The sequence below is a fragment of the Zootoca vivipara genome, chromosome 14 (genome assembly GCF_963506605.1).
Source record: "Zootoca vivipara chromosome 14, rZooViv1.1, whole genome shotgun sequence".
Lineage (NCBI taxonomy): Eukaryota > Metazoa > Chordata > Lepidosauria > Squamata > Lacertidae > Zootoca > Zootoca vivipara.
In genome coordinates, this window is record NC_083289.1 from 41795029 (window position 1) to 41821813 (window position 26785).

A 26785-nucleotide genomic window follows, 5' to 3' on the forward strand; every position below is an offset into this window, starting at 1 on the left:
TCACTACAGTAACAACCCACCACCCCACCCCACCACCCCTTTTTTTGCAATGTACACAATATCTTTTCCGTTTTGTTTTCTGCATGGGTACTATTTCTTGTTTCTTTTTTGTGCCTTACCTCACTCTGTGCACTTGTAATTTTGTATTTTTTTAAAAAAAAATTCAATAAAAATATATATATTTAAAAGCACTAATTTAAACACTCATGCCCCCCTCCCCCAAGAATTATGGGAGCTGTAGTTTGTTAAGGGTGCTGCTTAAAGTGGTATAATACTGTTTTAAATGTGTAGTGCAGATTGGTCCACAGATAAAACAACAATTTTAAAGACAAACGAGAGGCCCTGATTACGTCAGTTTTTTCTAAAAGACCCAGATAAACAAAAAGATATTAGCCAAAAAGAGTACCCCAAAAGAGTACAAAGATAGCACCAGGCCAGCCTGTTTTGGAAGGCTGCTCCATAAGCAGGTGCTAAGAGTAGAAAGGCCCACTCTGTGGTGTTTACCCACCTCACTTCATTCAGAGGGAGCACCCAGCACATGGCGCCCAAAGAGGTTCTTAAGCATTGGGTCCCAAGTCATTCAGGGCTAATCTAAATCCCCAGAGCCTGAGCGATTGGGCCATCATGAAACAAACGAGAGAGAGAGAGAGAGAGAGAGAGAGAGAGAGAGAGAGAGAGAGAGAGAGCTTTCCCATCCCCTCAAACACAACACTTTTCAGTGTATAAAATTCGTGTGCTCAGATGTCACCCATGTTATGTATTAGGGTATATAGTTTTCCCTCAGGTCCTCGACAGTTGTTTTAGGAGGGAACTTTAGGATTGAACTTTAGGAGGGAACTTTGAATTATGTTTGATTCATTGTTTGAGCCAGCCTCTATAAAAGCAGGCCAGCTCGGCAATGCAGTTCAGTTCTGTTCCAGCTTCCAAATAAAGAGCTGCTTTGGAGAGATTGCTGTGTCGTCTGCTATGCTTACCCACAACTTAACAACCCATGAAGTGAATATAACAATCTAGGAACAAAGTGACATATCTACCTGTGTGAACGGGCCCTCAGCTTCAAGCCCAAAGGAGTAAGGCAGCGCCGAGTACAAAAGTTCAGGATTAAGTGGTTTGCCGGGTGGCAATGCCCATTGTCCTCCTTGCTGTGAAGGGTGAATGTGATGTTTGCTCAGAGCTGGTTGTTATCATTTGAAGACATCGGCAGCCAGCTTATTCCAGACAAACACGAGGAGGGACGTTTCCTACTTTGTAGTGCTCAGCATGAAAGACCCGGAGGAAGCTTTTGAAAAGGAGCATCAGCAATATTTACTTAACCGAGTGTAGGCAAACACACGGGAGGCCTGTAACTGCTGGGATTTCTTAGTAAGAAGTGATACTGTGATTTAAAAGTCTTACTCAGGAGAAATGTGTCGTGAGCCTTCTGGAATTGTTGCGTGTTTAGACCTTTAAACCTCCCCCTTAAATAAATTCAGACAAGACTCAAATTTTGGTTTGGTTTTTGGAAGAATTTAGGCCACAACTTTATTGATTACAGCAAGTGAGTGGTTGCATAGGCTCTGGTTCAACTAGCTCCCTGCACCGTTGCAGGTAGCACTGACCCAGGGCACTACCGTAGGTCAGCCTAGGGTGAACACTTGGAATGGCAGAAAGTCAGGGACATGCTATGTCCACCACCCAGATGTCCCCCTGGACTCAGGCATGGGCACAACCCCTCGCAGGGTTGACCAAACCATTGAGTCCCTAGATTAACGGAATACCCTTCACATACGATAGGGATGGTGAGAGCGTTCCCCCACCCCACCACCTGAACCAAATTGTTGCAATTTGCTACGCAGCAGGTAAAACCCAAATGGCACCAGCCAAACAGCCAAGTGGGGGAAATTCCTGCTGTGCCCCTGTCCCAATGACAGACGACACACAATGGCATAGCAAGGTCAAGTGCACAAGTCCTAAATATAGGGAGAGGTGGGCAGGTGTTCCAATGCACTGACCAAGAGAGAAAGCTCAGGGTCACATGCATAAGCATATATAGGTCCTTTGATCCATTTTGGCTAGCATCCCATTGGTCAGATTGAATCCAGCATCAATGGACCTACCAATAGGGTGTTGTGGCTATCCAATCGTACCCACCCACAACACAAGGGTTTGGTTGCCAGGTCTCACTGCAACACGTACCCTCTTTGAGGGAGGACACGATATGCCAAAATACCTCTCCAGGTGAGCTAATGTGCCATCATTTACACACTTGCTGTACACAGAGTCTTCCAGTCCTCTTTGCATAAGTATGAATGACTACATGCGTTACAAGACAGTGATGGTATTTATAACTCTAGAAGAAACTTCAGTAGCTTTCAGGGCTCTCTGCATGTTAAAACCTGCAGCAAGTCTTTGATAGCCACATCCATTAAAAATGAAAAGAAAAATCTTCTAAAATTGGATTTTCTTAGAGAAGGCAGCTGGGGTATTTTTGGTTACTATCCAGTAGATATAACTTTCGTGTCTGAACAAATTCTTCCATCTTCTTTTTGCTCATCTAGCTAACACGAACCTTAACATTACATGCTTGTGCCTTTTTCTTTTTTTGCTTAGAATTTGATGTATCGTGGTAGAGCACGGCATCAAAAAAGCACCCAGCAATTCCTGTGCTTAATCACCCTCCCTCCTCGCAGGGACTTGGGGAAGGTTTTCAGATTACAGTGTGAAGCCAGGCAGAATGGACCAACAGAGCTCTGCAAACCAGGATGGTGGTTTCATAGATCATAAAATTATAGAGTTGGAAGAGACCATCTGACTCCCTGCACTGCAGGAATAGGCAGCTCTCCTGTCATAGTCCCATGCTGCTCAGCCACAGCAGAGCTCAGTGGCAGGAGAGGCCAGCCAGCAGCCAAGTCTCAGGGGGGTACTTGCCTGGGGGCAGAGTCCATATGCCAGGTTCAGTCCAGTCTTAAGGTCAGGAGTATCTCAGTTCACATAGTCAGACAGTCCGGGGGTCAAAGAAGCCAAGAGTCCAAGGTCACAAGAAGCAGCAAGGTCTGGCCAGGAACGACAAATGTTGTTTCCACTGACTGAGGCTGGGAAACCTGCTTAAGAAAGCTGGAGCCAGCTGGTTCTCATCAGGAGCAAGAAGGCTGATCATCAGCAGGTGGAGTCTCTCTGCCTTCGGCTCCTTCAGGCTGCTGCTCAACAGGTGAAGCTGTTTCCTGGCCCATGACATATCCCTTACGGGATTGAACCTGCAACCTTGGCATTATCAGCACCACACTCTAACCAAGTCTATCCAGGCTCTTTGGTCCTGAGGTCCACAGAGGAGAGAGAACATAAGAATGTGCAGCGATGCTTGCAAGTAGGGTTGCCAGACTCAATAGTGGACAGGACTTCTGTGCCTTTAATTGCCCTGCTCTCTTTTGAGTCTGGAAACCTTAAAGAGAAATCAGCAGACCCTTTGCTTGGAAATTAAACAAAGGGTCTGCTGGTTTCTCCTTAAGGTTTCCAGACTCAAAAGAGAGCAGGGCAATTAAAGGCACAGAAGTCCTGTCCACTATTGAGCCTGGCAACCCTACTTGCAGGATCCGATCAATGGCCTGTTAGGTCCTGTATTTTGTTCTTAGATTGGCTAACCAGGAGGCGTCAGCACTTTCCCACTCAACAATTTATTTTGTTTTTATTTAATCTGTACCCCCATCTTTCCTCCAAGGAGCTTTTTCATTAAGCGGTACAGTATATAATTCTAAATAATAATACATATGCAGGGTTGTAAATTGCACTGGGAGCCTTCCCAGGTCCAGGAGGCTGCCTGATTTAGCAGTTTCCCTTCAGCTTTCGGAGGGCTGTAAAGATGCTTGGATGTGGGGTTCACCAGCGCATGCCCCAATTTCCCTTGCACAAATGAGTTGAAGGTTGAAATAGGGCCCTCTGTCTCCTTCGAATCTGGGCTCTTTTGGTTTGACATTGTTTGCCCTCTTCAACATCCACATGCTGTTCTGAAAATCTTTTGGCTCAGAAGGCGGAATAATAATAAACAGAGGTGATAAATAAACAAAAGAACAAATAAACATGCGGCTTTGACTGCTCCTGCCCCACCCCATCTCTTGTGAGGTGCTCTCCTTGTGCGCTCAGTTGAGGGTGTTGGGTGCCTGGAGGCACATCCTTTGTCTTGGGTAATAAAAGTTCAGCAGAGCAAGGAAAATGCAGAACACCTGTCGGGTCTGTCAAGCCTTAATCTAAGGATTATAATGGTTTTTAAATTATGAATTTGTGACAGGCACTTCCCTACCTCCCCGCCCCCCCCCAAACCTCTCATGAACTAAAGACATCAGCTTTTTTTTTTAAAAAAATATATGTATGAAAAGAAAGAAACACTGAAGAAGGGCATTGCTCTCACAGACAAATAGAAAAGATATATAATTCCTTCACAGAGAACTCAGCTGTGGAGCCATAAGCTCCTACGCCAATGTTTGCGTAGCGGTTTTCAGATTTTCAGAGAATTTTGTTTACAAAGGGTTGTCTCAGCTGAGGAAGCCCTGCGTTTCCGCACTGCAGAAGATTCTGGAGCAAGTTTGGGCAGAGTTCAGGCCAAGGCCAGCCCAAGGCATCTTCTCGCCTGAGGTAAAACGACAAATGGTGCTTCCTGCTGCGCACTCCCATAGTACCCTTGGCTACTAACCCTCAGCAGAAAAACCTCACAGACAGTTTTCTCCTTCCCTGCTGGTAAAAATACAACAATGCACTCTGTGACTAACAATCGTGGGCCTTTTATTCATGCCTTCTATTTCATTGTTTATTTCGACAATTTTTATATCGCTTAATCAAAGGAGACCCGGTACAATACAACCTAAAATGAGTTGAAACTCTAAAATTCGATTTCAGTTTAAAAAGACCTGCTGGAAATGAGATCAAAGATTATCCAGAAGTGCTGGAGGTTCAACGGGGAACGGGACGGGATCTGACCATAAAATTGGGCCCACAGTATTGAACGTGCAGCTACTGTTGGATCCGAGCTGTGTACCTGTGTCATGGGGGAACCACTAACAGTCACTCCGCACAAGATCTCAGTGATCAGGCAGGGCTATAAGAGATCAGGCAATCCTTGACGTATCCTGGACCCAAGTTGTCAAGTTTCCTGGGGAAAACGGGACATCCTGTTTTCTCACATGATAGCATGGCGGCCATTTTGGCTGCTGTGATATTGCAGGATTCTGTGCTGAGATCTCACCCAGAAGAAAGTGCTTCTCCCCTGAGTGCTTTTTTCAGGGCCACGATCTTAAATGGCACCCCAAAATGCGTGTTTTCGGGTGCCGTGGGAGCACAACCCTGAAAATGTGCGTCTTTTGGGCTCTGTGATCTCGCGTGGTTGGGACTCAAGATACAAGGGTCCTTGTAAATGAATACGGATATTTTTAAGCTGGTCCAACAGTGTACGGGCAGCCAGTGCAGACTTTTGATCACCAGAGTTACGTGCTGGCTCCAATCTTCCTCCATCAACAGTCTCACCACAGCATCTTGTAGCAGCTGGAGACTCCAGGACAGGCCCAAGAGGAGCCTTTCCAAGACACCCAACATCAGCTGCCTGAGGTCGCCGCTGCACAATTGCCCAATGGTAGGGCCAGCCTTCAATCAGAGACGCTGGATCCGCTTCGTTTTGTTTCTAACAGGAGCCCTGAGGCCTACCAACCAGAGACGGGACAAAGCGGTGGCTCCGAGGGGCACTTCAAAATAAGGATTGTGGTGACTTTGAACACGTTTCTCCTTTCAGCAGTCCCACATAGGAAGAAAATAAAGCCACAGTGGCCAACCAAGATTCCTGTGGGTTGCCCACAGGCAGGGCAGGAATGCAGTAGACTTATCCCATCATGTTCTCCAGTGTTCAGAGTCCTGTGCCGTCTGAGGTAATATATATAGCCATCATGACTATTAGCCATGAAATTGGGGCGTACTCTCCAGTCGGCAAAGGAAGCCTTATAAGCACATTCCATCTCATCCCCTCACATCTTCATTGGCCACATCTGGAATGGGAGCTGGATGCGGTGGGGTCATCAATTCCCAGAGGCCCCTTGGGAAGCATCCCCATCCCCACAGTGGCTTCCCCAGCAGGGGGCAGCCTTGAGCCTGCCAGCCGCTCCCCTAGCGGAGTCTCTGTCTGCCTCTTAATCAAACCGAGGCTCTCCGACGAAAATACAGTAAACTCTTCAGGAGCAAACAAAAGTGCCTCTAGTTCAACTTTATGACCGGGTGTTTCCTAGATCCAAGCCTGAGCGAGTGAATTTTGGAACTGCTGGACAGGAAATAAGCTAATAATGGGATTTTGCAATCCACAGCTTCCCATATATGGGAGCGAAAATTTGCCACAGGTTAGTTGCTGACCTCCTGGCTATTTGGGTGAATCTTTTTATTTATTTTTATTATTATAAGAATTCCCTTTGTTCTCCTTGCTCATGTGGCATGCTGAGGAATGTGCTGTACACCAGGGGTGCGCAACTCAAATCACTCCAAAGGCCATTAAAACAATAATAATTCAAGGGGGCTGCACCACTGCATTAATCACCAGAAATTTTAATTCATTATCCCATGCTTTCTTAACCTCTTGTTTGCCACAGCACCCTAGAGCAGGCGGTCTCATTTCTCTGATCCACCACAGATCTCTCTGAACCCTCCTCCCTTCTCTCACTCCACATAATAATGTTTTTTATGCATCTTTTATACATTATTCAACTCAAAGCATACAGTTTAAGCACACGACTTCCCCAAGGAATAATGGAAACTGTCGTTTGTTAAAGGTGCTGGGAACTGTAGCTCTGTGAGGTGAACTACAGTTCCCCGTGTTATTTGGGGGAACCATGTGGTTTAAATGTAGGGTGTGCACACGGCCTCCCTCTGCATCCCACAATGCACCCTGTGCATCCCACAATGCACCTCTCTGCGCCCTGTGGCAATAAATGAATTTGCAGCACCTTCTTGTTCTGTGTGCTGATTCAGTAGGAAGCAATTGGGCAGTTCTTCTTGAAGCGGACAGTATTAAGCATGTCTTTCACTACTGGTGTTTTATTGTGCATGTGTTCTGCAATATTTCATCGACACAATAATGCTGCCTTAGTGGTGGATTTCCTCTGCTTTATTCATTGTTCTGTGATCTTTCCTCAATGCTGCTAAATTATCGCCGTCTGGAAGGGCTATAGCACAACAAAAGCGAGAGAGAAATAAACCAGAACCTCTGTGGTATAAAACATTATGGGATTAGAACTAAGCAAGGAGGAGGATGGGGGACAAGAATTAGCACGCTCCACTTGTCATTGGCTCTGGGTCCCCCTACTGTTGGCCTTCCAGCCTTCTGCCCAATCATTCCCGATGGGCAGCTGCCGCCAGCACTGAGTAGGTCCAGACCTCTTATGAACTGCGTGGGCTGACTCATGGAAATCCCAGCGTCCATCAGGATTCCAAGTTTCGAAAATGTTCACATTTCTCCTTGTATGAGAATGTCATTAAAGGCTGTAAAGAGGCATTCGCTGTCTCAAAGTCTTGGTTCCCAAAGACAACAGAGAGAAATTATTATTTCATATGCTTTTAGCAGCAAGGATTTTATATGCAAAATACTGGGGGGGGGGGGAGAGAGAGAGAGAGAGAGAGAGAGAGAGAGAGAATGCCCCTGTCTATGGGGATAGCTTGTTAAATTATGGGGATTGACAACTCCTGAACAAAATCAACAAGGGAAAAAGAAAATAAATGTGAATAAGAACAGGCGATGTTCAAAGAAGTCCAGAAAAGCAGAAAGAGAGTGATTAGTTGCCACCTGTTCTCAGTTGTATGAGAAGATATGAATATGAATCTCCACAAATCGTAGACTTAAATACATAAACAAAAGGGTTCATCAATGCCTACCTCCAATTAACTACAATTACTTCTTCTTATTAAATTATTATTGCTAAACTTCAATGGTTATTTATGTTACTAGGACCAACGTTAATTGCCTAGTTCATTGTTTTGCTGTTGCTGTTTATAATCTTTAGAAGCTGTCCTAAATCACTATTTTTCATTTTGACAGTTCTCCCTCTCTCTCTCTCTCTCTCTCTGTGTGTGTGTGTGTGTACTGCTCTGCATTAAGTTACCACAAATAAAGCGACCTTAAACAACACGCCAGCTTCTTTACATGCTGAATGTGAAGAGTCCACACATCAGGGGGAACTGAGGGCTTTCGAGGAGGACGAAGATGTCTAAATATGTCTCTTTCTCTTTTGCAGTGACATATTTGATGCCATGTTCCCTGTCACACACATTGCTGGAGAGACTGTCATACAACAGGGTAAGCGTCCCACCCTGATATGTCTGGTGGAAGCATGAAATGTCTTCCTGAAATGAAAATGCATTGCTCCATGAACATCCATGTATAGGGAACGTGCTGTGACCTTGAAGCTCAGCCGCTGCCTCTCTTCTACAAAAAGCGGGGCTGAAAGAGTGACTTTTCTAGTGGATAATAGGAATGTAGACCTTCCCATGCCTTCTGTTCTTGTTCTAGCTTCTCCCCCAGCCACTTGCCACCCATCGGGGGTTTCTGACCTGTTTTCAAGTGCAAACATGGGTCTAGAGCAGGGATGGGAAGTGTGTCCTCCAAGAGTTGCTGTACTGCAACTCCCATAATCCTTGGCCATTGGCCACAGGGAATAAAATTGATTGGAGCTGAAGCTCAACAACATGCCACAGGTCTTCCAACTTTGGTCCAGAACCTTGGCCAATGGTTCTCAAAGGGTTTGGCAGGAGAAGATGGCGGGAAGGCTCAAGGACCCTCGTACCTACGGGACCGCCTCTCCTGGTATGCCCCATGGAGGACCTTAAGGTCCACAAATAACAATATTATGGAGATCCCGAGCCATAAGGTGGCTAGATTGGCCTCTACTAGAGCCAGGGCCTTTTCAGTATTGGCCCCAACTTGGTGGAACGCTCTTTCCCAGGAGACCAGGGCCCTGCGGGATTTGTCATCTTTCCGCAGGGCCTGCAAGACAGAGCTGTTCCACCTGGCCTTTGGGTTGGACTTAGTCTGACCCCTGTTTTCCTCCCTCATGGCTTGGATTTATGGTCTACTTGAAATGAGGCTGCATTTTAAATTTTAATACTGTATTTTAATCTGTATTTTAATTAATTGTTTTTATGTTTTATTGTAATTTTGTTGGTGTGAGCCGCCCTGAGCCCGGTTTTTGACTGGGGAGGGCGGGGTATAAATAAAAATTTATTATTATTATTAATAGGCATTTGAACATTTCAACGTAGTATAGTATAGTATCAAAATAATTTTGTTGGGATATACAACCAGGGACAGTATCCACGCCTCTGGCTGTTCTACAATTCTGCACAACCTATTGTTGTGAGCAGGGATTTTCAACTCTGACAAATATGACAAATATGAAAGATCAGAAGAGAGAAAGCTTTCTTTGTGTCAATGAGGAGATGAGCATTTTCTAGGTCTTATAAACAAGATTACCCAGCAAAAGCAAGCTCACACCTCTCATTGAGTTTGTACACATGCTTAAGGTACATATCTAAGTAAGAGGCTAGATTATAATTATATTTTGGGAATGGTTCGTGTTCTTATGTAGCTGCATTGTTTTATACTTTCTGGATTTCCCATGGCTGTATTCTAAAGTAAAGGTAAAGGTAAAGGGCCCCCTGACCATCAGGTCCAGTCGTGTCCGACTCTGGGGTTGCGGCGCTCATCTTGCTTCTGGGTCATGTGGCCAGCATGACTATGCCCCTTCTGGCGAACCAGAGCAGTGCACGGAAACGCCGTTTACCTTCCTGCCAGAGCGGTACCTATTTATCTACTTGCACTTTGACGTGCTTTTGAACTGCTAGGTTAGCAGGAGCTGGGACCGAACAACGGGAGCTCACCCCGCCATGGGGATTCTAACCACTTACCTTCCGATCGGCAAGCCCTAGGCTCTGTGGTTTAGACCACAGCGCCACCCATGTACCAAGTGTGGCACTCTAAACACTAGCTTTCTGTAGTACTGGCCTTAATTCACTCGAGAAAAGCTGCCTGAGTATCTTTGCTAGAAACAGAATTAATAAGGAAAGCTGAAATTGAAGATGTGTTAATGAGAGTTTATATACTTGGCAGTTCATCATGTCATGTGCTTACTTGCCAGATGGCAATGCAGTAAAATGCAGAAATACTTTGATTTCTAGCGATATCCTGTTGATCATGAATACAGGGGGAGTGGTGGTATTTTGAAATAACCAAGTACACAAATTGGAAATGGGAGCTCTTGCCTGGTTCCGTGAGTATGCTGTATCCATTTTGGAAATGGTTTGTGAAAACCATCAAAACTTGTTTTTGTTTCCTTGCAGGAGACGAAGGAGACAACTTCTATGTGATCGACCAAGGAGAAGTGGATGTAAGTGTGAATTCACCTCTTACCTGGCGGAATTTTGTGGTTTCCCTTCAGATCTTATTCATGCTACTTTGGGAACAGAAAAAACTGCCTTATACTCAGACCTCCTGGCCCACTTAGTATTGCCTACACTGACTGGCAGTGGCTCCATTCAGGTCATCCTTGGCATGTCTGCAGGGACAAAGTGTGGGTTGTCACTTGCATGTGCTGGACATTGTGTAGATCCTGCAAAGGAGAGAGAGAGAGAGAAGCAATTTCAAATGCACATTTAACTTCAGTGTGGACGAGCCATTCATATTATGTTCGAACCAAGTCATTGTGCCCTGAAAAAATACTCCTCCTCTTCCCATATGTCCACCCAGCTCAGTTTTAAAAACCTTGCTTCCACGATAGGTTCTAGTCCAAAAGGGAGCTGCTCTTCGGGGCTGACTTGGCTTGTAAGAAGCAATTTTCCCACGCGGCACAGTTCGCGAGCCAAGCTTATTTGTCCGCGTGAAGTAGGTTAATGGGGTATCATATGCAAACAAATTACTTTAGAAGCCATATTAACCACACCTGTAGGCAAGACATTTTGCCACTGGATGATCGAGATGGAAGGCTATCAAGATGGAATGCACCCGAGGGGCCGCGAGAAAGGAGAGCAGACTATTTTCGGTAATCACCCAGTTTAGTTTACGTGTAGCTTGCCTCTTCCCATAGAGGACGAGAGCGGCAGCCTCAGGCTGATGGTTTCATCTTCAGGAATCTCACTGTGCTCTTCAGAACTTGCTCCCGGAGGGCTAAACCTTGAATTGGGAGTGCTTGCAAAGGGAGCCCTTTCACCAAGCAGATGCGAGATTCGTCCTGGCTGTATAGATGCCTGGGCACCCAAAAGTTCTGTCCCATGCTACTCAGTGAAATAGCATTGTAGATAGGGAACCCTGCTTAGGAACTTTAGAAAAAAAACACACACACACACACACACACACAGAGAGAGAGAGAGAGAGAGAGAGAGAGAGAGAGAGAGAGAGAGAGGCTGGATTGTGTATTTGGTAAGGGATGACGCTGGGATACAAGCAGAGATCTCCTTAACTCCCTCCAGTCTGGAGCAAGCATCAATAGATTCAGGAGAGTGGTCCTTTTTAATTTTTTGTGGGGGGCAAGAACATGCTCAAAGGCCATGGGATGATGATGATGGATTGTTTTAAAAAACTGAAGGGAAGGAAACGCAATGGAGTAGATGGAATACCAATCAAGGGAGCATTCCACTCTTCTTCTTCTTTTTGCAGATCCCGGTGGGTGGGTGTTTGTTGCTGCTGTTAATAATCATCTAGAACAGGGGTCAGCAAACTTTTTCAGCAGGGGGCCGGTCCACTGTCCCTCAGACCTTGTGGGGGGCCAGACTATATTTTGGGGGGAAATGAACAAATTTCTATGCCCCACAAATAATCCAGAGATTAAAAGGACACATTCTACTCATGTAAAAACATGGTGATTCCCGGATGGTCCGCGGGCCGGATTTAGAAGGCGATTGGGCCGCATCTCCCCCCCAGGCCTTAGTTTAGGGACCCCTGATCTAGAAAATCAGATGCTTGAGGTTGTTGTTCTGAAATCCTCTTTGTAGTTTTTAAAATAAAGCTTTGGAAATGTGTTGGGTTTTTTTGTTGTTTGTTTTTTGCGGCTTATTTCGGTACTGGCTAATCTCAGGGACGCAGGGATCAGGTTATCTGATGTGGAGAGTCTCTTCCCATCCCTCTTCTATTTCAAGAAGCAAGCGGTGTATTTTAAGCTGCCCAGCAGCTCCTTGCAGTTATTTTAGGGAGAGGCTTCTTCTTTTTTCTTTTGAAAGTGGTTGTTTTGTGTCAGGGGACCGTCTAATTGGCATTGTTTGGAATCGAAAACCTCACACTCTGAAAGTGACTCCTCAGGAAATCCATGTGACTCATTGTTCCTATCAAGGAAGGTAGCAATGCCATGTCGCTGGGTCAAGGAGGAGGAGGAGAGGCAAAACTCGACAATTATCACAAGTGCAGTGTTTATTGACATTTGGTTACATTGGCTTTATTTTTTAAACTTACTGACACCTTAGCAGCCAGCAGGCTTGTGGAGGCATGAGCACAGCCGGGCATCTATTCTGCCCTGCAGTAAGGGGGCAGGTATCAAAATCTGGCACCTAGGTACCCCCCCCCCAAGAGCCTGTGCCATGGCAAGTAAAATTGTGCATGCTAAGAAAGGGTGGATATATTTGCTCCTTCTTGCAAGGTCTGCTGCCACTAGCCTCCAAAACTCTGCTCAGAAAAGTGCATTTTCTACAAAGCCTTCAGCACATCCCCACAGTCTCCATCTCTTGCTGAACCTAAGGCTGCGCACATCCAGGGGGGCTGGATTTAGGTTTGATGAGGCCCTAAGCTACTGAAGGCAATGGGGCCCTTTATATGTCCAGCTGTCTTTTGTCAACAACAAATTGCCGCTGTTTTTTTGTGTTGGATATATGATATATGGTAATTTATGGAAACCTAGACAGCATCTTAAAAAGCAGATACATCACCTTGCCGACAAAGGTCCGTATAGTTAAAGCTATGGTTTTCCCAGTAGTGATGTATGGAAGTGAGAGCTGGACCATAAAGAAGGCTGATCGCTGAAGAATAGATGCTTTTGAATTATGGTGCTGGAGGAGACTCTTGAGAGTCCCATGGACTGCAAGAAGATCAAACCTATCCATTCTGAAGGAAATCAGCCCTGAGTGCTCACTGGAAGGACAGATCGTGAAGCTGAGGCTCCAATACTTTGGCCACCTCATGAGAAGAGAAGACTCCCTGGAAAAGACCCTGATGTTGGGAAAGATGGATGGCACAAGGAGAAGGGGACGACAGAGGATGAGATGGTTGGACAGTGTTCTTGAAGCCATGGGCGTACCCAGGATCAAAACTAGGGGGGGGCAAGGGGAGGGGCCAAGGCACGGAAGGGGAGGGGCCACAAAGTGGGCGGGGAAAGTGCACTCAGAGGCGCCGGGCTGGTGGGCGGAGACAGAGCCCAGCCCAGCCCAGCGGAGCGAGAGTTTGGCGTTCCTGCCCGCCGCGCCGCGCTCTCTGGTTCCCCGCCGCGCTTGGCCTTGCCTGAGGGCGCGACGGGGAGCTGGAGGGAGGGCGCAGCGCGGCGGGAACGGCGAACTCGCGCTCCGCTGGGCTGTGCCCCTCCCTAGAAGCAGGGCTGGTGGGCGGAGGCGGAGCCCAGCCCAGCGGAGCGCGAGTTCGGCGTTCCCGCCCGCCGCACCGCGCTCTCTGGTTCCCCGCCACGCTTGGCCTTGCCAGAGGGCGCGACGGGGAGCTGGAGGGAGGGCGCAGCGCAGCGGGCGGGAACGGCGAACTCGCGCTCCGCCGGGCTGTGCTCCGCCTCTGCCCACCAGCCCGGCTTCTAGGGAGGGGCAGCCTGCGGCCCCCACTTTCCCCGCGGTGGGTACGCCCTTGTGGGGGGGGGCAGCTGGCTTCTAGAGTAGGGCAGCTGCCCTAACTTGCCCCGTGGTGGGTACGCCCTTGCTTGAAGCTACCAACATGAGTCTGACCAAACTGCGGGAGGCAGTGGAAGACAGGAGTGCCTAGTGTGCTCTGGTCCATGGGGTCACGAAGAGTCGGACACGACTAAACGACTAAACAACAACAACAACAATTTATGGACCTAATCGGTATCTAAAGCCATTTGCCACTGTTGCTGTGTGTAGCTTTTATTTTATTTGTTTTTTATCTTATCTTTTGGAAATGTACATCGTTTTTCTTTCCTTTAATTTTTTGGGGGCCCCCAAGAGAGTGAGGCCCTAAGCTATAGCCTGTTTAGCTTATACGTAAATGCGGCACTGCGCACACCCCATCCATATTTCAGCACACCCCACCCTGGAATAAAACTACCCTGGAAGCTCTGGTTTTCTCCTCACAGAACTGCAATGCCCAGCACCCTTAACAAACTATGGTTCCCAAGATTCTTTGGGGAAAGCCCAAATCTCCTGAACTGTTTACTAGTTTATGTGGAACAAAAACAAAAACAACTCCACAAAACAATTTTTAAAAATCCAGAAGTAACAATTACTCATATTTCCTCTCCACAGTATTTAAAAAAACATTCTCATAAAAAGAACTGAAGAAGGAAGTGGGACTAAGTTTCAATGAATGGGCATGAAATTTAATCAGAATCATTTCCTGAGATGTAATGTTAATGATTTATAAAATATTTGAACCCCTTATCTTAAAATATTTTATTCATCATGTTAAAATAAAACATTTCATAATCTATTTTTTTATTTTTTCAATTTTTCGAAAAAAAACACAAAAAAGGCTTCAGGGGAAAAATGGGGGGGGGAGCCATGTCCCCCCCCCGAAATTTTCCGGTTTTCCCCCGGGCCTTCATATTTCTGCTCCTTCCCTTCATTTTAACCTCACAACAACCCTGAGAGGTAGGTTAGGCTGAAAGAGGGTTTCTGGTCTTAGGTACCCAGCAAACTTCATGACCTAGTGGGGATTTGTTTTTTGTTTTTAAATATATTTATTGATTTTATAGCAAACAAAAACGAAAACATACAGAATACAAAATACAAAAATACAAAATACAAAAATACAAAAAGCACAAAAATAAAATTCCAACTTTCTATATCTTAGTTCAAATCTAACACTGTTGATTTCCTCATTCCTCCTCCAACTGCATTACATTGTAAATCATCTTTAGTAATTTCTACATCTTGACCTTAAACTTTTTTTCCATTTTAACTAAGCCTTTTTGATATTATATTATTGTAACTTAACATATATTTCAAATCCTTTCCCAAACTTATAACTACATCTAAATATATTTACTCCTCTACATTTTATATTTGTACAACCTCTCTGTACCTCCTTCACTTCAATTAATTCTATCCAATATTATGCTTATTCTTTAAATAAACTTTAAATTTCTTCCACTCTTCTTCCACCGCTTCTTCCCTCTGATCCCGGAGTCTCCCGGTTAGCTCTGCCAATTCCATGTATTCTATCATCTTCTTCTGCCATTCATCCACCGTTGGTAATTCTTCATTCTTCCAATTCTTGGCTATTAAAATTCTTGCTGCTGTTGTGGCATACAGAAAAAAAAATAACATCTTTCCTCGGTAATTCATCTCTAACTATCCCAAGTAAGAAGGCTTCTGGTTTCTTAGCAAATGTGTTTTTCAACACTTTTTTTCAATTCATTATAAATTTTTTCCCAGAAGTCCCTTACTTTGGGGCAAGTCCACCACATGTGGTAAAAGGTTCCTTCTTGATTTTTACATTTCCAACATTTATTATCATGCTTGTGATAAATCTTAGCTAATTTTACCGGTGTAAGATACCATCTATACATAATTTTCATCATATTTTCTCTTAAAATATTACACGCAGTAAATTTCATATTCTTCTTCCACAACCTTTCCCAATCCTCCATCATGATATTACGTCCCACATCATTTGCCCATTTAATCATTACAGATTTCGTTAACTCATCTTTCGTATGCCATTCGACCTAGTGGGGATTTGAACCCTAACAAACTCCATCTGCAGGAGTCTCATATGTTTGCAGAATGGTGCTTGCTTCCCTTTCCGCACCCCCCATGTACCTCCAATCAGTGCGTGGGGGGGGGAGGAGGAGGACCCCCATAACCATGCTTGGAGAGGAGGGGGGGGGAAATCATTCCATATTGCATTCTGATGAAACACATTTGCTTTAGTGTGATGTTGAATTCTCCCCTGGTCTCCCAGCTCCTAGTCCAACACTCTAACCTCTACACCACACTGCATAACAACTTGGCTTCTCTTGAACTACTGACAATGGCCCCTCTCACAATTGGATGCTATTACTCACAGAATACTGCGAATATAAATGTTGTTGTTATTCTTGACTGTGTTCCGCCTGCATACATACATAGGTTAACTTTCCGCTAAGCCTGATTTGCATATGTTTAAATGAGCTGCCCTTGGTTTTTACTCAGAATGATCCATTGACCATGTTCTTTTGAGTCCTGAGTTGCCCTGGGAAGAGGAGAGAAAGACTGCAGTGTGTGTATGTGTATGTGTACAGGATCTGGGCCAGATCCTGTAGCATCCCCATTTCCATCCCTAGAAAGCCTGCTCCTTCGCCATTACAATTCATCTTCCAGTCACCTTGTTTATTCACATTCAAAAGTATCGGGATCCAGAAAATCTAGATAGAGGAGCAGCTTAAGTCTCTTTCCGTCTTGGTGGTCAGGCAGTCGCATTGCTTCCTCATGAAGCCTGGCGATCTGCCTAAATGTATCTGGTGAGACATAAATGATGGGCTTCCAGTAAAAAAACACCTCTGAAAGTACTTGCTCCAAAGTGTTTTTTTTTATGGGGGCGGGGAGGAGTCCCAGATCCATATTTCCAAATATAAACCTCCTTCCTGTTGGTTACTTTCATTTTACAAGCCTCGCTCTTTCCCCCTTTTCTCCCCTGCATAAAAAACCCCCACGCTCAGCCGTTTCACTATAGAACAGCTCTTACTGTCAGAAAGTTCTTCCTGATTTTGAGCTGGAATTTCTTTTCTTATAACTTGAAGCCATTGGTTCAGGTCCAACCCCCTGGCAGAGGAGAAAACAAGCTTGCTGCATCTTCCATGTGGCAGCCCTTTAGATTTTTGAATCTCTATCATATCGCCTCTCACTCTCCTCTTTTCCATCATCACCATCAACTGTTTACTTGCATAACTATGGTACAAACCACGCCATATGAAGAACGGTTGAAAGAGCTGGGTATTTTAGTTGGGAAAAGAGGAAACAAGGAGGGAGTTACAAGAGCTGTTCGACATTGGAACGGGCTTCCTCAAGAGGCTGTGGGCTCTCCTTCATTTGAGTTTTTAAAGCAGAGGTTGGATGGCCATCCTGCATCGCAGGGGGTTGGACTAAATGACCCTTCAGGTCCCTTACAACTTTACAGTTTTATGATTCTATGAGAGCAGCTCACAACATCGCCAAAGTTTACATAACAAACTATAAACTTTCCTCAACATTTAAGTTGCAAGGCATAGCAAAGTTGAAATAGCCACGGGCATGAGTATTAATAGGCTAAAAACGTCTAAATAGATATACACACTTAGATTGAACAATGCACAAATTATTCGTACTAATGCTAACAACAGAAGTAATTTTTTTTAATATAAAAAAAACCCACTGAAATAGCAGCAAAAATAATACGCCTTAACCAAAACTAAACCAAGCAACTAAACAAGACCCCACCCTGGGAGCCTCAGGGCAGCTGCAGGAGCAGCCTTTGTAGCTGGAGTCACAGAGGGGTGGGGTGGGGGAGAAATTTGATTCAGTTTGCATTTCAAGGTGAACCTACCCAATTTATGCTTTCCAGACACTATGCAAACCGAAGTAAACCACCCTTTGAAATTTGCACTTCTCTGAGTTTTGCAATGCCATTCCCCAGCCCAGGTCATGTGGACCCAAATGCACACATTAGGGTAAAGTGTGCATAAAAATGCTTGTGTTGGTGAAAATGACCTGCAAAAAATTAAAAATAAAATGCATTACATTTGGGTAAAATTGCTTTGCGAAAATGTATCTATTCAGGGAAATTCGCACTAAGAAAGCTGACGAATTTGCACTAAAAAAGCTGATGAACTTTTGTGAGGATTAAAAGGAAGACACTAATGATAAATTAGCTGAGGCTCCAATACTTTGGCCACCTCATGAGAAGAGAAGGCTCCCTGGAAAAGACCCTGATCCTGGGAAAGACTGAGGGCACCAGGAGAAGGGGGCAACAGAGGACGAGATGGATGGACAGTGTTCTCGAAGCTACGAACATGAGTTTGACCAAACTGCAGGAGGCAGTGGAAGACAGGAGTGCCTGGCATGCTCTGGTCCATGGGGTCACGAAGAGTCGGACACGACTAAACGACTAAACAACAACAACAACAACAGATAAATTGCTGCAGATTAAGGCGGGGGAGGGGAGATAAACTGAAAGAACAAAATTGTCAACATTTTTTTTTTTATCTTACCTTGGTCTAGTCCAGCATTTTGACTGGCAATAATTGGCTCTCCCATATCATAGGCAGAGGTTCCCCTAAGACCCATTTAAATAGAGAAGCCAAAGATTGAACTTCAGGCTTAATACATGCAAATCATGTGCTTTACCACCGAACCCAACACAACTCTACTCTAAATAACAAACTTGGTTTCTTACATTACTTAAATTGGTGTGTGTGTGTGTGTATGTGTGTGTCCTTTCATCTCTCAAGAAGCAGATTTCTTAAAACTTTTCCCCGCACCCTGTCTTTTTTTTGGGGGGGGGAGTGCTCCTTTTGGTTGATATTTTTCACCTCTCTTCATTCTTTCTCAGGAAACCAGAAGGCTAAAATAAGCTGGGACCTTAAATAGACTTCTTCCAAGCGGACAATGTTTCATTCTTCTTCCTCCTCCTCCTTTTTTAAAAAAGAGGCAGATTTGCAAGTAAACTTAGCGTGGCTGAACTTTCAGCCCAGAGGACAGGATGACAGGGCCATGCATCATCGATACACTTTGTCATCATCACGAAAACAAAATTTAGTGTGTCATGTCTGGCCAAGCTTTGAGGTTTAAACTTTGAGTACAGTGTCTTCCTGTTTCATACACTCTGGTCATTTGTGTTAGTTCCTCCAACCCCCACAACACACTCCCCCCCCCTTTCATGAGGCTGATATTAGGAAATGACGTTTTTATTGGGGAAGCGAATGCAGCTTCTTAAGTTCACATCACTGGAGAATTACAGCATGTCCAGACATCTGCATTATACGCTCCTTCTTGGTCACTAGAGAAGGGAGCAAGGGTGGTTTATGAGCACAGTTCAAAATGTAGGTGCTGACCTTTAAAGCCCTACATGGCTTCGGCACTGTATACCTGAAGAAGCATAGCCACCCCAATTGGTCAGTCCAGACACTGAGGTCCAGCACCAGTGGCCTTCTGGCGGTTCCCTCATTGCAAGAAGTGAGGTTACAGGAAACTAGGTAGAGGGCCTTCTTGGTAGTGGCGCCTGCCCTGTGGAACGCCCTCCCATCAGATGTCAAGGAAATAAACTGGGCTGTCGTTTTTTTAATGGAACTCACCAGAACTCAGTTCTGGCACCTCTCAGGTGGGCACCATTGCCATTTTAAGAGGTGTTCATGGTGAGTTCTGGCACTGCTTTTTCTAGAAAAGTAGCACTGAAAATAAACAACTACAGTGGTGCCTCGCAAGACGGAAGTAATTCGTTCCACGAGTTGCTTCGTCTTGCTATGATTTCGTCTTGCGAAGCGCAGTTTGCCGCGGCAAAAAAACCCCAACCCCGCAGAAAACATTCGTCTTGCAAAGTGCGGCCATAGAAAACTTCATCTTGCGAGTCACCAAAAACATCACAAAACGCTTTCGTCTTGTGAGTTTTTCGTTGCGCGAGGCATTCGTCTTGCGAGGTACCACTGTATTTGACTTTTAAAAGACATCTGAAGGCAGCCTTGTAACAGGAAGTTTTTAATGTTTGATGTTTTCCTGTGTTCTATGTTTCAATTTGTTGGAAGCTGCCCAGAGTGGCTGGGGCGACCTAGCTGCCCACTCTGGGCAGCTCCCAACATAAAATAAAAGAACACAACAAAACATCAAATATGAAAAGCTTCCTGATACAGCGCTGCCCTCAGTTGTCAATGGAAGCTCGTGGGGTAGGTTACCTCCTTGACATCTGACAGGAGAGCATTCCACAGGGTGGGCGCCACTACTAAGAAGGCCCTCTGCCTGGTTCCCAGTAACCTCACTTCCTGCAATGAGGGAACCTCCAGAAGGCCCCCCCCCCCACCAGTGCTGGACCTCAGAGAGCCACTGTCCATCAGTGTGGACAGTAGTGAGCTAGATGGACCAAAAGTTTGACTCAGTATAAAGCAACTTCCTGTGGGGCTGCGGCTCCAGTAATTGCTTGGATTCCACTTTGCTAATGAAGTTTATAAAGCAGAGGCATTGGGGGGGGGCATCCCTTTTATGTAAGATCTTTCCCCTGTTCCGTGCTGGATTCCTTTTCAGTTTCACAATGGTGGTATTTTCCTGCAAAGTTCCTTGCAACTACCTTCTCCTCTCCTTTCAAGTCCGACAGTATTGCCGAAACAGAAAAAGGAAGACGGTGACAGCCCTACCCCTTGGTTCTGTGCGCGCCAAACTCTACAAAGAGTTTGTTGGGGGAAACCCTCAGATGCCAACACACCGCAGGGAGCTGAAAGCTCAAAGAGCAAAAGCAGCCCTTGTCCTAAAAGCAAGAAGACTTGAAATTCTGTCCGCAAAGCAGGTTGTTTTACCAATCGCTGTGGTTGTTTTTAGTGACTCTGTAAGGAAATGGCTCAGCTATTGTTTCTGGACTGTTGACTTCCAGAGACCCATAGCATGTGAGAGAGACAGCTATTTTTTTGGAATGTGTGTTTTGCAACGTGTATTTTAGAGAACAGTCATTTTCTCCTTCAACTAGGTTCCTTTCACTAAATTGGTTTTTTTAAAAAAATAAAAATAAAAATCTGTGTATTAAAACTTGCTTGAAAATTCAAATTAAAACAAAAACAAAAAACAGATACAAAGGGTAAGTTATTAATATAACGGGCTTTGTACAGCTCAATAGCTATCCATACAGATAATCTCAATACATTCTTTCTCCTTTAAGTTTTCTTTACAGGGTTTCCATTACAAAATCCTTATTTACAGGGTTGTGAGATGAAGAGATGACTCAGAAGTCCTATAGTCTAGTGTACATCAAGGATGGGGAAGGAGGAGGCTTTTTCCTTTACACTTGTGTCATCAATAAAGACTTTCCTCAATTTATTTCTCAAATGGGTCCATTATCTTTTGCCCCTGGTTGCCCTTAACCCAATAAAACCAAGTTAGTTAAGGGCAACCAGGGGTTTTGTTTTGGAAAATTCTGTGATATTTGCAAATGTTTGCAAATTATATCCCTATGGTGTGGGGATTAAGAGAAAATGGATATTGAAGTTGGAAGGGTAAACACTTGACACTGGTTAGGCAATGGTCTGAATCTCTTATTGCCCTTTCTCGTTCAAATCTATTTCTTGCAATTGTCAATCTCCTTTGGATAACACATGAGAAAGCCTATGCTACTATACATTGGGTGGAGCAGAAGGGGGGGAAATTAGGCCAAGGGCCACATTCTCTTCTGAGCAGCGTTCTGAGGGCCGCTGTCAGGCTTTAGGGAATCTGATCCCTCTCCTTCATGGCAGGTTGCCAGTAATGGAAAGACAAGAAGCTCTTACCAAGGTCTTTTATTCAATATTCACACAGAGAGAAGTAGAAATGCTATCTCTTGGATAATGGCGTTGCTCCGAGTAATCTCCTCCCCTCTTCCCTTTTGAGTCATCAACAGCCCCACCTCCCTTACGGTGTCTGCTTAGGGACAATTGCCTCTGGGCTCTCTGCTCTCCTACTTCCATTGCTCTCCGTGTTCTGGGAGAAGGGGGGGGGTCTGGAATGCTCTCTAGGGATAATGCGTCAGCCAGCTATTCCTGCACTGCTTCTCCTGTTATTTCGCAGCTTTGCCCCCCTTCTATCTCTGAGCTGTGACCCTCTGCAAACCACTGTCATAAATCTATACCCTCCTCCTCTTCTCGGGAAGGTTCAGGAGAAGGGGGAGGCGGTCTCCACCATTCCTCTTCCGTCCAGTCCCTGACAGCTGCATGTCAAAAGTAACGAAAACAGCGGCAACACGTGGACCGATGAAAAATGAGGGCATAAATGTATATCTTTGTGTATATCTTTATAAGTTGCAGCGAAGCAATATTCAAGAGTACAGTCCATATAGTATCAAAATAAAATTCATCCAGTAATAATAATAACAATAACAATAATAATAATTTATTATTTATACTCCGCCCATCTGGCTGGGTTTCCCCAGCCACTCTGGGCGGCTTCCAACAGAAACATTAAAATACACTAATTTCTTAAACATTAAAAGCCTCTCTAAACAGGGCTGCCTTCAGATGTCTTCTAAAAATCTGGTAGCTGTTTTCCTTTTTGACATCTGATGGGAGGGTGTTCCACAGGGCAGGCGCCACCACCGAGAAGGCCCTCTGCCTGGTTCCCTGCAACTTGGCTTCTTGCAATGAGGGAACCGCCAGAAGGCCCTCGGAGCTGGACTCAGTGTCCGGGCAGAACGATGGGGGTGGAGACGCCCCTTTAGGTATACTGGACCGAGGCCATTTAGGACTTTAAAGGTCAGCACCAACACTTTGAACTGTGCTCGGAAACGTACTGGGAGCCAATGTAGATCTTTCAAGACCGGTGTTATGTGGCGATATTCAAGAGTACAGTCCATATAGTATCAAAATAAAATTCATCCAGTGATATAGTCTGAATGCAAATAATCTGTCGATGCAAATAATAGCAAATCATAGACAGTGATACTGATGATGACACTGTTTTGACGCCGTCTTCCTCAGTGTTCAACTCAGAAATGTTTACAGTCAACTTCTAAGGAGCAGTGGTCATAAAACTATGTAACCACTGCTGCTGTCATTATCCGGATCACTGTCTATGATTTGCTATTATTTGCATCAACAGATATCGCTAAGCATTCCTTATTCCTGCGTATAAGACTACTTTTTAACCCAGGAAAATCTTCTCAAAAGTTGGGGGTCGTCTTATACGCCGGGTCGTATTTCTTATACGGCGAGTGTATCCCAAACTCTATATTTTAACTGGAAACACTAGGGGTCGTCTTGTACGCCCAGTCGTCTTATACGCTGGAATATACAGGTATATCACTGGATGAATTTTATTTTGATACTATATGGACTGTACTCTTGACTATCGCTTCGCTGCAACTTATAAAGATATACACAAAGATATACATTTATGCCCTCATTTTTCATCGGTCCACGTGTTGCCGCTGTTGTCTTTAGTCTGGAGTTAGCAGCACAGGGGTTAGTTGATTTATTGCATGTCAAAAGTAGGCAGAGAAGTGAATGTAAACGTTGCCTTTGTACATTGGGAGTTCTGACGGCCACATAGAAAGGCCTGGAGGGCCACATTTGATTGCCAGGCCTGGGGTCCCCCCTTCTATATATGTTTAAATTTACACTGGTGAATTATTCTTATCGTAGAATCATAGAATTGGAAGAGTTGGAAGGGACACTGAGGAAACCCAGCTAGATGGGCAGGGTATAAATAATAAAATTGTTTTCATCATCATCATCATCATCATCATCATCTGGACCAGGCATCCCCAAACTGCGGCCCTCCAGATGTTTTGGCCTACAACTCCCATGATCCCTAGCTAACAGGACCAGTGGTCGGGGAAGATGGGAATTGTAGTCCAAAACATCTGGAGGGCCGAAGTCTGGGGATGCCTGATCTAGACCATGGGTAGGCAAACTAAGGCCCGGGGCTCGGATCTGGCCCAATCGCCTTCTAAATCTGGCCTGCGGACAGTCCGGGAATCAGTGTGTTTTTACATGAGTAGAATGTGTGCTTTTATTTAAAATGCATCTCTGGGTTATTTGTGGGGCCTGCCTGGTGTTTTTACATGAGTAGAATGTGTGCTTTTTATTTAAAATGAATCTCTGGGTTATTTGTGGGGCATAGGAATTCATTCACCCCCCCAATGGACAGTGGTCTGGCCCCCTGCTGAAAAAGTTTGCTGACCCCTGATCTACTCCAACCCCCTGCAACGCAGGAATATGCAGCTGCCCCATACGGGAATCAAACCCGCAACCTTGGCGTTATCAGCACCCTGCTCTAACCATCACTGATGCTCACATCACTTCTCTCTCTTGTGTGTTTAACCGGTAGGTGTATGTGAATGGAGAATGGGTCACCAGCATTGGAGAAGGAGGAAGCTTTGGAGAACTTGCCCTCATCTACGGAACGCCAAGGGCTGCAACGGTTAAAGCCAAGACAGACCTCAAGCTCTGGGGTATCGACAGGGACAGCTACAGGCGCATTTTAATGGTGGGTTTAAAACCTAATTATTTGCCTAAGTTATTGCTGCTATTTCACTGGTTCCTTTACTGATGCCGTAAAAGTGTATGGTGCTTTAGAGTTTTACAACAGAGGTTAAAGGGTTTGAAAATTGAGGGCTCGGTGTCTGCTCTGCTTGGAAAGTCAACAGCAGTGGGTTTCTACTGTGATTTGTGGGAGAGAAAGGCACTGTAAACAGCATGTGCCCATCCCATATTGTCTTTATGAGAAGTGAGATGTTTCCAGCCTTCCCCTTTTGCCTCCAGAAATTTAGCCAGCAGGAAAAAGGTCAGGACCCAAATCTAAGCCTGGAAGTTGCAAAAAGGATGGAAGTAGTGGGAAGCTGGAACCCGAAGATCAGCAATTACAGCTCTTCTGAACAAGTGGAGGCTGAAAGCCCAGCCCATAGTACTTAGGCTGCACTTGGCCAATCCAGGGACTCCATACTGTCGGCCAGTTGGAAGGGCTGATGTTGCCCTTATCCTCATCCATTGAGACCCCTTCCTCACTCCACAGAACACCCTGCCTGCCATTATAATAACTGCGCTAGAGAACATGGGATGTACTGCAAACGGTAATAGGGGCAGTCCTGGGAGAGGAGGAGCCCAGTGGTGGTTGGTCCAGCCAGGCCAATGGAGGGGGCTTTGCTGCCTCGCCAATTTGCCAGATTTATTTATTAAATTTGTACAGTGCTACCTCGGGTTAAGAACTTAATTCGTTCCAGAGGTCCGTTCTTAACCTGAAACAGTTCTTAACCTGAGGCGACGTGCTTTCGCTAATGGGGCCCTTCTTGCTGCCGCTGCACACTTCTGGCACACGATTTCCGTTCTTATCCTGGGGCAAAGTTCTTAACCTGGAGCAACCACTTCCTGGTTAGCGGAGTCTGTAACCTGAAGCATCTGTAACCTGAATTGTCTGTAACCCGAGGTACCACTATATACTGATGGAGCCAAGTGAAATGTTATGTTCCGTTATGGTTTATTTATATGCTGCTTTTGGGCCACAAAGAGTTATCCTGCTTTAGCCCCACATTTTTGTTCTTTCAGTCCTCTTTTTTTAAAAAGACTTACAGTATCCCCTTCCTCTCTGCCTGTTGTTTTCTCCAGCATTTACCGTATATACACGCAGGTCCCACTTACAGAATACGTGTTCTGTGGAAATCGTAGACTTGTTATGTGAACGTTTGCCTGGAAATTGTTTATTAGGAAAACATTCACATAACAAAGTCTACAACTTCCATTGTTTCTTATGCAAATATTTCTGATCTGTGATTTGTCTGATTCCCCCCTTTTTTTCCAGTGGTTTTTCCCTAAAGTGGCTGCAGCCCAAGGAAAACACTGATTTGTCCGATCTCTTCTGTTCTCTGTTTTGTCCGATCTTGCTCGTTTCCTGCATGGTTTCTGCCCCAAAATGGCTGCCGTCCACCAGCAAAGTAGAAACAAGCAAGGAAAAAAAGGAAGTGGGCAAACTCCCAATGTTTGGATATCTGAATCTGGGTACTTATAGTGACGTTTGGGCATAATTCTTTTTGTGTGGATAAGTGATTTTTTGCACAACGAGCGGGCAGGTAGCAGGACCTTTGCTAGCCCCCATCCCTCTTCCCTGGGTCCTTGTATACATCCTGACTCCATGTCCTATATCAGCCAGTCAGCTAAGATGTGGCTTGAGATGTGGCTAAGCCAGCAGTTAAAGGTAAAGGGACCCCTGACCATTAGGTCCAGTCGTGACCGGCTCTGGGGTTGCGGCGCTCATCTCACATTATTGGCCGAGGGAGCCAGCGTATAGCTTCCAGGTCATGTGGCCAGCATGACTAAGCCGTTTCTGGCGAACCAGAGCAGCACACGGAAACGCCGTTTACCTTCCCGCCAGAGTGGTACCTATTTATCTACTTGCACTTTGACATGCTTTCGAACTGCTAGTTTGGCAGGAGCTGGGACTGAGCAACGGGAGCTCACCCCGTTGCGGGGATTCGAACCGCCGACCTTCTGATTGGCAAGCCCTAGGCTCAGTGGTTTAACCCACAGCGCCACCCACGTCCAGCAGTTACTAAGAGACAAATTGTAAGTGGCTTACATATTAAGTCCACAGTCAACTCATCAAAAATGGGTAAAAGACAGCTTGGGTCTCAAGGCACCAGCACACCTATTATTTCAGAAATTTCCTCCATCACCTCTTCCTAAAATTTGTACACCCACTATCATGTCTAAATTGATGAATCATCCTCCCCAAACTACAGCTCAGTCAGTGGGTCTTTCCCCCGTTTCTTTTCCTACTAGTTCCTTTTTTTACTCACTTTCTCACCCAGTAGGTGGGAAATACTTATTGCTGTTAATTAGAGAGATCAAATGGAGCATGTTGTGCAACACTTTTCTTGTCAGCCATAACTTCTCTGAGGGGGCCATGCTAGTTACCGCACTGGGCATCTGACTAATCCATCCAGGAGTCATATATTCAT

The 26785-nt window shown here is 45.2% G+C and overlaps 1 protein-coding gene across 4 annotated transcripts in view; it reads left to right on the top strand.

Annotated features, from left to right (window-relative positions):
• The window catches only part of PRKAR1B (protein kinase cAMP-dependent type I regulatory subunit beta), a 152572-nt gene that overhangs the window by 48373 nt on the left and 77414 nt on the right, over positions 1–26785 (top strand). For all 4 annotated transcript variants that reach the window (XR_004693528.2, XM_060282444.1, XM_035130525.2 and 1 more), the window contains 3 exons: positions 8232–8293; positions 10333–10379; positions 24163–24321. Coding sequence is in view for 3 of the 4 variants with exons in the window: in XM_060282444.1 (XP_060138427.1) it covers positions 8232–8293; positions 10333–10379; positions 24163–24321 (268 nt within the window). In the remaining variant the exon portion in view is untranslated. The remainder of the gene's footprint in view (positions 1–8231; positions 8294–10332; positions 10380–24162; positions 24322–26785) is intronic.